At 50.0% G+C, this 12,654-nt stretch overlaps 1 protein-coding gene across 4 annotated transcripts in view; it reads right to left on the bottom strand.

Annotated features, from left to right (window-relative positions):
- Positions 1-11,971, bottom strand: part of CSNK1D (casein kinase 1 delta) — a 35,217-nt gene extending 23,246 nt beyond the window's left edge. For 2 of the 4 annotated variants that reach the window (XM_061144469.1, XM_061144468.1), the window contains exons 1-2: positions 11,576-11,966; positions 5,047-5,157 (exon numbers count right to left, since the gene is read on the bottom strand). In XM_061144469.1, coding sequence (XP_061000452.1) covers positions 5,047-5,157; positions 11,576-11,651 — 187 coding nt within the window. In that variant the 5' untranslated portion in view covers positions 11,652-11,966. Of the gene's footprint in view, positions 1-5,046; positions 5,158-11,575 lie in introns of all 4 variants that reach the window. The other 2 variants (XM_061144465.1, XM_061144467.1) reach the window with 2 other exon arrangements.
- Between the last annotated feature and the right edge of the window lie 683 nt (positions 11,972-12,654).

Raw genomic sequence — 12,654 nt, 5'->3', positions numbered from 1 at the left:
GTCTATCAAAGTGGCCACATGACTGTTTAACAGGAAACAAATATAACTCCATGTTCTCTGTTAGACACCAAAGCTTTGTTTGAAATCTTGAGTTTAGGAGGAAGGAGTAGTTTGTCTTCTCCTGGTTCCCCTTCCCCTTGCTCTCAAACTACAGGCGACTTCAGCCCTGGGGCCACAGGGACCTCACCCCCAGAAAGCAAAGACTCAGTGGCTGACTCTGCTGTGCCCTCACTTCCTTTCTCACTCACCATGTCCTGTCACATGGGCTGGCCCTTTCCCTCTTTCCCCTGTCAAATGTAAAGAATAAAAACTCGCTTGCACTGAGGAGAAAAAGAATTATATTTCCTAACTGACTGTTGTTGGTGTAATAAGAGAACTAATTTTATACTCTGATCTGAAGTATCTGGCTCACTGCTCTAACTTGTCCTGTTGGTCTCCTATGTAGGAAGTCAGATCATGCACCAGTAAGTTTTGTTTTTCTCCATCCTTATTCTTTGAAACTTCCCCCTTCTGTGCTAGCTGAGACACGCCAAGTCACACTGGAGAAGAATGATTAATGGCAAGGTTGAAGATGATGTGGATCTAATAGGAGCCCCCGAGGCTGTCCAGGAGAAGGCAAATGTGGGTAACCACCTGGGAACACGTCCCTATGGCTGGGGTGCCATTCTACAGGCTGAGCACCGGCTTGCTTCACAGAATGCTATTCCACCAACAGGCTGTGGGTGAGGGAGTCACTGTGGCACCATGCTTAAGAGCAAAACCCTAGAAGCCAGCCAGGGCTCCTCTTCAACACAGGGAGGTCTGTTTATGGAGACACAAGAGCCTATAAACTGCAACGAAATCCATCGAACCACAACTGTGTCAACGTTGAAGAACCTCAGGAACACAGCAGGTCAAAGAGGAAAATTGCAGAATACACACAGTGAAACTGTATTACTTGTGTTCACAAAGAGTATGAACTAGGAAGATGTGGGGCATGGACTTGCCACTCATCTGCTCTGATGGTCCATTTCACTGGCAGCACTGTCTCTTAATGGCGACACCAACACAGCTTATCACCCTAAGATAAGATGCAGTAGAAGCAGGGTGCTCCTCTTCTCAGTTCCCTGGCCAGAAGAGGAAGATGCTATGGAGCCTGCTTCATCCTTAGCAGACTGTCTTGCAAGCTAAATGCTGAGGTCCAGGCAACAATCAACTCTAAAGCCACTCACAAGAATGACCCCGCTCCCTGTGTACAGACAGCTGCTCCGTGACCTCAGAGGTGTGGTGCAGCGAGACCAGAAAGCTGAAATGCACCTGGGATGCCAGAGTACCACTCCTGGGGCTGGGGCAGGACATGTGAGGCCGCAGGTGAGAGACACAGCCACCAGAGTGCTACCCGGTGACCAGCCATGCCAGGGACACTCAGCTGCCCCTGCCCACTCGCCCTTAACATGAGAAATGGGTCACTTGGACTGTTATGTGCAGCTCTGGACACTTGATACTTTTCCCCTCATTCAGTCCAAAGATAATGAAAACATACGCCTGGGGATGAAAAAGGGGGGATACCACCAGGTAAATGCTTTCCACTGGATTTGTGGAAAGTTTCAATATAAACTTAGGGACTCAGTATTAATGCAAATACAATTGTTCATGAAGTGTTTGGCAATTGAACCTTAAAACAACTGTAAATACAATGGCCAAATGTTTCTGGGCAATGTCATTAGATTTTTAAAAAACTAACTTCTTGCAGGATAATGGAGGAAAAAAAATTTAGAAACAAACTAAGCAAGGGCATGGGGAGACAGGCTTTGGGCAGCTGTAGAGAAGTCGTCCTGGGGTGGGCACACAGGTGCTGAAGGCCTTCCTGCTCTCTCTCTCAAGCACATGGGAGTTCTGGGGGTTCATTTTAGTATTCTGATAGCCCCAAGCTCTACAGGTTCTTAGGCACTGTAAAACCCTTCCTAATGAAAAAGATCATAACTGTCTTAAATATACTGTGGGAACTGACCAGGCATGTAAAATGAGAGTGAACTTGGGTGAAAGGCCACCTGTTTCAACTGCCCACGTCACTGGTGGAATTCACCCACCATCAGCGCAGAGCTCGCATCCTCACCCCTGGCCTGAATTCTCATACAAAGGGCCCACCCTCTCCTCCCACACCCGCCCTAAGCCTCGACCAGAAGTAGCTGTGAACTAAACAAAAGATCTCCACTCAAAAGGTTCCCCAAGGAGAATGTGGTCTAAAGGTACTTTGTGGAGTTATTAGGACTGGAAAGTGCAGTCAGCCTCTAGGTTCTGCCTGGCAGTCCACTTTGTTTTGATAAAACCTGGGTGTCCACCCAAGTCCGTCACCAACATAATTAACTTAAAATTATTTCTGCTATTTCAAGTTTTTTAATCTATTGCACCAACTAGATCTGGGGCTGGTTCCTGATTGCTGACCCTCAGGGAGGGCTCTCTCCAGGAGTGGTCTGGGAGCTACAGTGCTCATGTTCAAACCTGTGTTCTTTAGAAACAGCCTCAGTTTCTTCATTCGTTATATGAGGGTGATGATACCTACTGCACATGACTGTGGTGGAGAACATGCCGGCACGTGTGAAAATACTTTTAACAATACCTGACACTAGTGTGTCTTTTTTTGCTTTTGCTTTTATTGAAGTAAAATTGGTATAAAACATATTAGTTTCAAGTGTACAATTTCATCTTTGCATACACTAATAAAAGGTGATCACCATAGTAAGTCTGGTTACCAATGCTATCATACAACTGAAACTTTTCACCCATCTCATCCACACCCCAAAACATGTTGTTGTTTTTTTTTTAAATGCCAACCCCTCCCCTAAGTGGCCTGAGTGAGCCAGCACAGCGGCTCTCTCTAGTGGAGCACTGCAAGGCCACGTTACCAGGCAGCAACCCAGGCAACACTGTACTACGAGCTAGAGAGGGCAAAGCAAGCCCTGGGCTTCAAGCTTTCTCCTGTGATGTTGTCAATATCAGCCATCTGCAAAGAAGCCCAGAGCTCAGCATAAAAAGAAAAAAAACCATGATCAGAGATGCACCACTTGAGATGGATACAGAAGGCTGGCCAACTGCAGAGCTATGAGGTTTCCAGGCAGAGGCCTCTATCTCCTCTGCCATCCCAGCTTCATCCCGGCTAGGACAAGCTCACAAAACAGTACCAGCATGGAGCTCTCCGCTCTCCCGGACAGAATCAGTTTTCTAAAAACAAACATTTACATCTTGATAGAATTCACCAAGTGTATATCTGAAGCAAGAGTAAAACCCGATCTATGTGTGGGTAGGGTCAGACAGAAGAATATCTTTTCTAGAATTCTGGTGGGCTTCCATGATCCTAGAGGAGGGATGGGAAGACTAAAGTAAGTGATCTTTTGCATTCTAAAACAGGGGGTCTACGCAGGAAGTACATGCAGTGGCATTTAGCAGCGTCTGCAGACATTTCTGATCACTGCAACTTGGGAGAGGGGGTGAGGGCCTACTGGCACGTAGGATGCTGCTCTGTGTCCTCCATGCAGGAGACAGCTTCCACAATAAACAGTAATGCTTCGGAGGAGAGACCCTGTTCTAACCCAGATAAACTCTTTTCTGTTGAGGCAGGATCTTAGTTCTCTGACCAGGGATTGAACCTGTGCCCTTAGTGGAGAAAGCAGAGTCCTAATCACTGGGCTGCCAGGGAATTCCCTTTGTTGAGTCTTAATCTACTCCATAGTAGCACCTCCCTGGCATCTGCTCTTTTCCTTCCCTCTGTCCCTGAGTGCCCAGCTTCTGAGTTCCCAGAGATGCTGCTCCTCAAATGCACAGGGTTTTCAGTCAGAAGGTTTCATCCAATCCCCATCACCAAGCTCCTTCCACCATGAAGGCCATATCCCAAGTCAGCACCACCTGAAAAGCTGTGTAGACCACACCTGGTGCCTGAGAAGCTCACCGAGGGCCTCCAGAGGGCAGGCACACTGGCAGGGTCCTCTGTCAACCTCTCCTGGGCACTGGAGGGGCCAGGGAGTCTCCTCTCCATGTGCCATCCGAGAACCTACAGCCTCTTCTGGTCTCATAATACCAGGGATGAGAGGCACTGGACACCCCCTCTGCAATCATCTCACAGGACTCTGAATGTTGCTTTAAGATATATCTGCTGCTAAAGAGACACCCTGTGCTACATCAACAGAGATATGGTGGTTTCTGGTAGCAGTAGCACAGATTAAACTGCTTTGTGAAGCAAAGATGTCAAGAAGTCACCTCACCAGTCCTCCCTTTCCACCTGACAAAAGTACCAACACAGACTCTGAGGACAAGCTTTCCTTTGGCAAAGTGCCAACAGCCCACCCCCATCCCCAACTCTCAAAGTATCATGGGGGCTTCTGCCTCGAAGGGTTTCCAAGAGGGAATAACACAGCTATTCTTCACACACAAAGCCCTGTCCCCAGAGAAATTCAAGATATTCAGGGTTATGCCTAGACTTCCCAAGCTTCTTGGGGAGCAGCACAGGCACATCCTTCAAAATGCTGTAGTGTCTTCAGGACTGAGACCCGCTAATAAGACCCCTTCCTGCTCTATTGGCCAAACAATCTCAAAGTCTAGAGAATTCTAAAAGGTAGATTCCGAAACCAGGATGGGTACTCTCTGACATCAGGTACCCTCAGGCCCAAGGGGAGGTTTCACAGAACGGGGACAGTAACTGAGCTGGAAAGGGTCTCACTCAGGAGGAAGAGTCCGCAGACTGTCCCAAAGCTGCAGGCATGACTGAGACAGCACAGGAGAATCAGCAGCAAGCTTCATGTCAGTGCTGACATAAGCTCGTGTTCAAAGACACCAGTACATAACATTCCCTAAGGAAGGGAATATTCATGCAAAGAGCATAAAATGATGTTTCTTTTGTCAAGTGAGGCCCTTTGCAAGCCTCTCAGATAGTATCTGAAGGAAGCCACAGGATGGGGCCAAGGGTATGAACGTTCCTGCCCCCTTTACAAATCAACCAGACTGTGATTCATGACATCTGCCATCTCCCTTATCAAACACCACCTTGGTTTTCTTAACAGGTAAAAATCATACCTCCTCCCTGCATCATTTTGTAGATTTTGCTCTCAATGTGGAGCTGAGGGTGTTTGGTTTTGACACATTCAAGCTTGATGGCAACTTCTTCTCCTGCAGCAATGTCCGTACCTTGGCAAAGAAAGAAAACCACAAATGTTAATCATCTGGTATCTCCCACCTAATCCAATGTTACGACACACTGGAAAAAGAAATGAGTGCTATCGGAATCTTCTGAGGACGACCAGCAGATGGATGTACTCCACTTTCTACTACAAAATGGTGTCAGTGGTAGATAAATCCTTGTGGGAAAATAATTCTTATTTTCACTTTTTAAAACAGGAATATGTAATATGTATAGAAAAATCTTATATGGCTTTATATTACCCACTTCCATATGGCCCTACTCTGACCACCAGGAGACCCCGGGACAGGCTATACAGTTCTCCCCACAGGATCCCTACCTGGTCTAAACCTTCTCATCCAGCCTGCTGGTCAGCCCTGCATTCACCCACCCAAGGCTAGACCACGGGGAGTTCCAGGACAACACATTCCATGTCGACCCCATTTCTCCATGCTTCCTTGATAGGCCCCAAGTGTGTACAATCCTCTCTCCAGAGGGAAAGCTGCGTTTCCACTGAACAACCACATGGTCTAAGCCCATCTCAGTCCACCTGGCCTAAGTACCAAGCCATAAACAGCAGGGTGCTTCTCAAGGGGGCTCGGTTCCCACAACATGGCAGAAGCTATCATTTGCCCAACACAGGCCAGGCCCAGGGAGACGCAGCACATCCCTTCCCTCTTGGAACCAAGACATTGCTCTGTGTCTCCTATGGACACTGGATCAGGACTGGGTTCTGTTCTCGAAGCCCTAATCACACCTATGCAACACGTACTTGTCACTCATCTTTTGCCAATTTTGTGCTAAAACTAGCAACGTATCTGCTCACACCTCCTGATCACCAGCCCATGACTGAAGATCAGAGGTTTAACCTCATGATGCCATTCTCTTTACTACAATGTGGACCTACATACATGACAACCACTACCCATGCAGGCTTATCACACAAATGTTTCTGAGTGCCAGTCTGACTCAAAGCTATGCTACAAGACCCCCCTCCTTCTCCCAAGGCACATTCACTAGAGAGAATAGGAAAAGCACATAACTAGGTCTTCCCTTGCTTTCCTCACCAGTTCTAAGTTAAAGCACTTTAATCCTTCCCAGAAGTACAGTTGTTTGTAAAGGAATTAACACTGGCTACAGCAGTCCAGACGAAACCTAGACCCACGCTGGGCAAAGCAATGTTGCCAGTCCCTGGCAACTCAAATTTCTCTCACCATCTGAGTTCAGAGGGGAGACCAGCAGTCTGTTTCTTGGAGTTGTGGGGATGAATGGGTTACTGGTCACAAAGCACATTGAGACTCCCGGAAAAAGGCAGAGTAAGGTCAGCAAGCATTAGAACAATGAAGACCTGCAGGAGAGTTGTCTGCTTGATGCTCACGAACCCAGTAAATGCCCAAGAAAGAGAAACTTTCTCCTCTACTCTGCTCAGACAGCTGCTTGAAATCCATCCATTTCTAGTTGCCCTAGGTACAAAGCTGGTCACCAATGCTGGGTTTCCACGGGAATAACCACCATTTGATCACTGTTAGTGACCACCTTGAATTTAAGAACTCCATTTACCACACCACAAAAACTATTGGGCACTCAGAAGAAAGACAGGTAATACATTTTGTCCTTCCTGCCTCAGACTGGGATAATTTACCTAATCAGAAGAGAAATGACTTCATTTTAAAATGTACTGTGCAAATGGAAAATGAACTCTGAGTTCCTGTGAGGACCTGGAACTCTGAACCGAACTTGCCAGCCCATGAGGAACAGATGACTCATCTTACTAGTTACATCAGCAACTCCCCCACCCCAAAGCAGGAGCAGCAAAGTCTCTGATGATAGCACTCTTGCTCCTTCAACTATGTCTGTTCTGTCAACCTTGCCAAAAGGCAGGTTCTCAATGACAATACAGCCTGGGCCTGCACAGGCTACCTACTGAACTTGCACCTTCAAGAAGGTTGAGAACACTTCTAGCTCCACTGTATCATGGTTACAAGCTAACATCTGAGTCACCCTGCAATACTGACAGTCTTGGGGACAAATGACCACAGGCAACTCTGAAACACAATTGAATTCCAGCCTCCCCTAACATCACATCAACAAAGCCAGCCTCCCGAAGACCACACAGAGCAAGAGTCAGACTCACCTATGATTACACCAGGCAACAGCTCACCTCCTCCATGATTACACCAGCAAACAGTCAGCCTGTCCTAAGATTACACCAGGACACAGAGTCCACCTCCTCCATGATCATATCAGCAACAGAGCCAGCCCTCTACAGCATCACAGATGTGAAGGGTGCCCTGAGTCTGATGACTAAAAGAGGAAAGGCTGGACATGGGTTCTCTGCCAAACAGACTTGGGCAGCACCCACTCCAGGCTGTCTCCTCTGAGAGGTCTTCACCGCTGGGTGAAGAAGCAGAGCTTCAAGTTCTGTATGTTCCATGGGAACCAAACGTTAACGAGACCCCTGAGCAAAACTAAGGTGCACCACTCTGTAGCCCTGCAGTCCTATCCCAGCTCCCCTGGCTGACAGCAGCCCTGCGCTCTACCACCAGTGCTGCCCCAAGTCTTGTCCTCAAACTGCCACCAGTCCACAAAGGGAAAATGCAGGATAGCGAGGAAGCACCCAAGAGCTCTGATAGCAAAATGACATTGCTGCATTTTAATCTTATTTAACAAAAGGGCTGGTTTCTGCCGCAACTGGAAATTACAAAACTTGGTCATTCACAACAGGTAACTTTTAGAAGTACTTCTAGACGGGGAACAAAAAAGTCTGAAAGGTATTACTGAGCTCTGGGTTCCAGATTCAGAGCAAGTCAAAACCAAGTGGCACATCATGATTACTCTTAGTGTCTGTTTATAGTGAGATGTTTTATCCCCCAACAACCTCAGCTCTTTTGCGCAGTTCCACTGCCAGTCAGACAAGAGTTCCCTCTCACTAGGTATAGATATTAGTCTATGTTTAGACACAGGTTAATACTGGTCATAGGAAAACAAAATTATGTCCCTCAAGTTAGGCAAAGGCAGAGGATAAATGAACTGAACTTAACCCTAAGCTTGGCCCTTTCCTGGAACAGAAAGGTTAACTCCCAATGATGGTTGTCTTATCTTAAGAAAGAGGGAGAGGCCTCTCAACAGCAGGTCAAAAGTTACTCTCGCAGGACAACCACTGACAAAGCAGCTGACTTGGTATCTAGAAACATTCAAGCCACCACTTTAAAGGACACAGGCATATGACTACAAGAGCTGCGTACTGGCAACTGCTTTCCTCTCCTGGCCAGTCAGCACCATTTTGGAACCTCTACTGCGTGCCAGACACCCCACTGAAGAGAAATAAAAGTCAGAGAGGGGGAAAAACATGAAAATCAAGTATGAAGAAGTTACTAAGCTTTAGCTCCCCCAAAGCGTTTGTGTACACGATAAGTCAAACCGCAAAGTCCACCTGGGTAAAGACTGGACAGATGAGGCCATCCTCTGACAAACTGAGTGTCAGGATCAAGTACAAATGCCAACAACTGGTAGGAAGAAAACCTCCTCCATTCACCAATCATGAAGTGGGGTGGGTCCAAGGTACTGTAACCACCTCTACAAGACAAACATGGACAAGAGTAGAGCTCCATGAGAACAGGGGGCTCACAGTTTGGGAAAGACTGGAATAAACTGCAGGGCACAGTGCCGAGTGCTCATGTCAGCACAGCAGGCTGCTGGAAAGGGAGGCCAGCTCTGGGCCTTGCCTTCTTGGTCCATAACGCATTTAGCAAGCTGAAGGATAGCTCTTAACCCTCGGCTTCAAGCATCTAAAAGTGCTAGAAAGTCCAGGAAGACCCCAAACCCCACACTCAAAGCAAGGTGGAGGAGAGGTCGTCCAGTGACATGACCTATATAGCAAAGTGACAGCAGCTGGAACAACTTTAATCGTCGTCATACTATAATTTGTAGGACATAATTTTAAGATGAGAACCAAATTCCTCATTCCTCAACTAATGACTAGTTAATTGCCTAAAAAATGGAAAAAAAAAACCACCCACAAATAACAGTGGTACAGATGACTCAATACATCCCATGGTCCTTGGACCATAAAAAAGACTGAGTGCTGAAGAACTGATGCTTTCGAATGATGGTGCTAGAGAAGACTCTCGAGAGTCCCTTGGACTGCAAAGAGATTAAACCATCCATCCTAAAGGAAATCAACCCTGAATATTCATTGGAAGGACTGATGCTGAAGCTCCAATACTTTGGCCACCTGATGTGAAGACCCAACTCACTGGGAAAGACTGAAGGTAAAAGAAGAAGGGGATGCAGCAGAAGATGAGATGGTTGGATGGCATCATCAATTCAATGGACATGATTCTGAGCAAGCTCTGGGAGATAGTGGAGGACAGGGAAGCCTGGTGCTGCAATCCACGGGGTCACAAAGAGTAAGACACGACTTAGCGACTGAACCACCTCTGACCCACTTTTCCAGTCACATCTTAATCTAACAAGACCATGTCACATTTTCTCAGTGAGGTAGCATGTAGTCTGAAGCCACCACTACATGGGCAAAGGGTGATGAAAATAACTGATTGTATCCAACCGCACACAAGTAACTCTAAGTGTACTCCAAAGGCTGGGCCATGTGGGTACTCATAAGGAGCGCTCAAGAGCCACAGTCTATCCATCTTAGGATAAATGAGAAGGAGAAAACTGAGGACAGATCCCTCTGGGACCAGTGAGCCTGATGATCTGTATCTAGCACCACTGGTGTGCCCAGAACAAGGTGAGGCCCAAAGGACACACTTGTGAATAAGCCTACAGGGTCTCCCACAAAACTCTCAACTTCTTTGTTAATGACCTGGTGACAGTGTTCCACACTCTGACTGTATGAACAAAGTTTTGGAAAGCAGTGAGCTGTCTGGCAAGGTTTCAGACCAGAGAACAAAAAGTTTCAAAATATTGACTTTTTTGTATCAGTGTAAGGGTGGCTAATGGATTGGCTTTTCAGTACAGCTCCTAGATTCTAGGTTAAAACTTTTGCCAAAATCTATAGTTCTATAAATAAGGCAAACAGCATGCATTTACCCAGCACTTTGCCTCCCAAAACACTGCTGAGAAGGCAACTGCTGACTACCGGACATAAATATTTAAACAGCAAAATCCAAGTGTCTCTAAAGTGGATTCTACTCAGCAGGGCAGTAAAGCACTACTGATGTGACAGGTTTCCCTGTAGAGTAAGGGTACCAAAAATAGTTAGGAACTACCCTAAGTGTGGACTCCTCTTACACTGTCAGCCCAGGAGGTCATGCATCCTTTTGGGAACTATAGCCAAGGATGGGGCGGTGAGAACGCAGACTTGGGACCATCTGAAAGGCATAACCAGAAGCATTACTGACAAAAGAAGCTATTCCTGACCCTCCCTGACACCAGCCAAACAAAAACAGCAGAGCGGGCTGCGCAAGAACAGAGCATGTTTACCCCCAAACTTGCGCAATGACAGTCCCTCTGCACACGCACCGCGTGCCAGGCTGGACGTCCCCAAATGTGGGGGTAGGAGTAACTCATATACAATTATTCCTTTGGGAAAACCCAATAAGCTATTTTTAAACTTTCAACTGTAAGACTGAAGCCAACCTTTTATTACACACGTGTATATGCGCTTTCTTTCACTGGAAATCTGAAGCCATCCGGAACGTTCTAATCTCCCCCCTCCACCCCCCGTCTATCTGGGAGAATTTTCATAGCAAAAGGGCAAGCTAATGAGTAGAACTTTGCCACTTTATTTGTCTCTAAGTCTGCCAACACCTTAACGCTGACTTTGTCCAGAATCACCTGAATGTCATTCTAGTTTAAGCCGAGGTACCTAGTACGGAACTTGGATGCGCAACATGTTCTCAACGACCACTGGACTGGCCCCCAGGCGACCCTGTGCGCCACCTGCGGTCCACGGCCCAGGCTCCGGGCCAGAGGGGCTGGTCATCTGAGGCTGCACCGTCACGAGGAGCGCCGAAGAAGTCTCGGCCAGCCCCAGACTCTTCTCGTGCCCGTCGCACGAGCGTAAGACGTGGGAGCCGCACTCGCCGACAGCCTTTGTCTGCCTGGGGGGGGGGGGGGGGGGGACACTGGGAGCGGACACCAGGCGGGGCGGGTAGAGCGGGCAGCGAGGGCCTAACCGAGGCTCCCCGCCGCTGCCCAGAGGCCGCGAGCTCAGGTTAAGCAGGTGCCCTCGGGGTGGAGTGGTGGGGTGGAGGGGCGCGGGTCAAAAAGGCCAAAAGTTCCTGCCTGGGGAGCTTGGGAGATCCGAACCAGCAGGGACCCGGCTCACCGCCACGGGCGAAGAGGGTCGGACCTGGGGTTCGAGCCGCCGGGGGCAGGGTCGCCGGGGCGGAGGCCGGAGCGGACCCGGGGCCGGCGGACGCCGGTTTGGGGTGGCCCGCGCCGGGGGGAGGGGCGCCTCACCGAGATAGATGTCTCCGAAGGAGCCGCTGCCGATCTTCCGGCCCAGCCGGTACCTGTTCCCCACTCTAAGCTCCATGGCGGCGGCGGCGGGACCGCTTTACTCCTGCCCTCCCGGCCGCTTCCTGGGTCTGAGCTCGGGGAGGCGGCGCCGCTGCTGCCGCTACTGCGGGTCCGGCTGCCGGCTCCGCCCCCCTCACGGCCCCGCTTTCACCATCGCTTTCCGGTCGCTCCGCCGCTCCCAGCGCCTCAATACGGGGCGGATGGGACAGTTCGAGCGCCGCCGCCCCTGTCCCGGTCCCCGCCGGCCCCGCTCGCCCTCTCCCCGCCGCGGATGGACTCGGATCTCCCGGGCCTAAATCTCCCTTCAGCTGCCTGAAGGAGCCGCCGCCATCGCGCTGTGACGTCACTTCCCCTAGCAACCCGGTGGGGCGGGGCTGCGCTGGCCGAGGGGCGGGGCCGCGGCTTCGGGCGAAGGGCAGGCGGCGGGGCCGCGCAGCCTAGGGGCAGGGCTAGGGGCGGGGTTAGGGGCGCGGCCGGGGCCTCTGGAGACAGCCTGGGTCAGGGCTGGGCCTGGGGCCAGTGCTGTGTCGCGTACTCGCGACCCTCGGGTGTCCCGGCCAGTCCTCCTCTTTCCTTGCTCCCTGCCCACCCCCGCCCAGCAGTCCCTGGCCGAGAGCCCTTTGCCTGGCCCCTTTCCGCATGCAGGATCCACGTGTTCTCGCAGGGACTTCGTTTGTCCCCGCAGGTGTCTGGGAAGCCAGCGTCTCCTCGCGACAAACATGGGACAGGCTTCCAGGCAGTGCCCTTTGCCGGAGGGAGAGAGGGGACAGCCTGTCTCTGCAGGCCTCAGACCCACGCATTCGGGACTCTCGGCGGCTGGGGTGATGGGAGTGGGGACGCCCTTCCCAGCACAGGTGCCTGCAGGAAGTGACACAGGCCCGGACACAAGTGTGCACAGGTTTCTTGGGCTGGCCAGGGTGTGCGCTGTGCAGTTCCCCTCCCACCCTATGAGCCAAGCCCCGGGCCTCCAGCAGGCTCAACGGCCTACAGCAAGCTCAAGCCTCTGTCGGAAGGTGGAG

The sequence above is a fragment of the Dama dama genome, chromosome 5 (assembly GCF_033118175.1).
Source record: "Dama dama isolate Ldn47 chromosome 5, ASM3311817v1, whole genome shotgun sequence".
Classification (NCBI taxonomy): domain Eukaryota; kingdom Metazoa; phylum Chordata; class Mammalia; order Artiodactyla; family Cervidae; genus Dama; species Dama dama.
The sequence above is the reverse complement of the archived record's forward strand: the minus strand, read 5'-3'. Positions and strand labels throughout refer to the sequence as shown.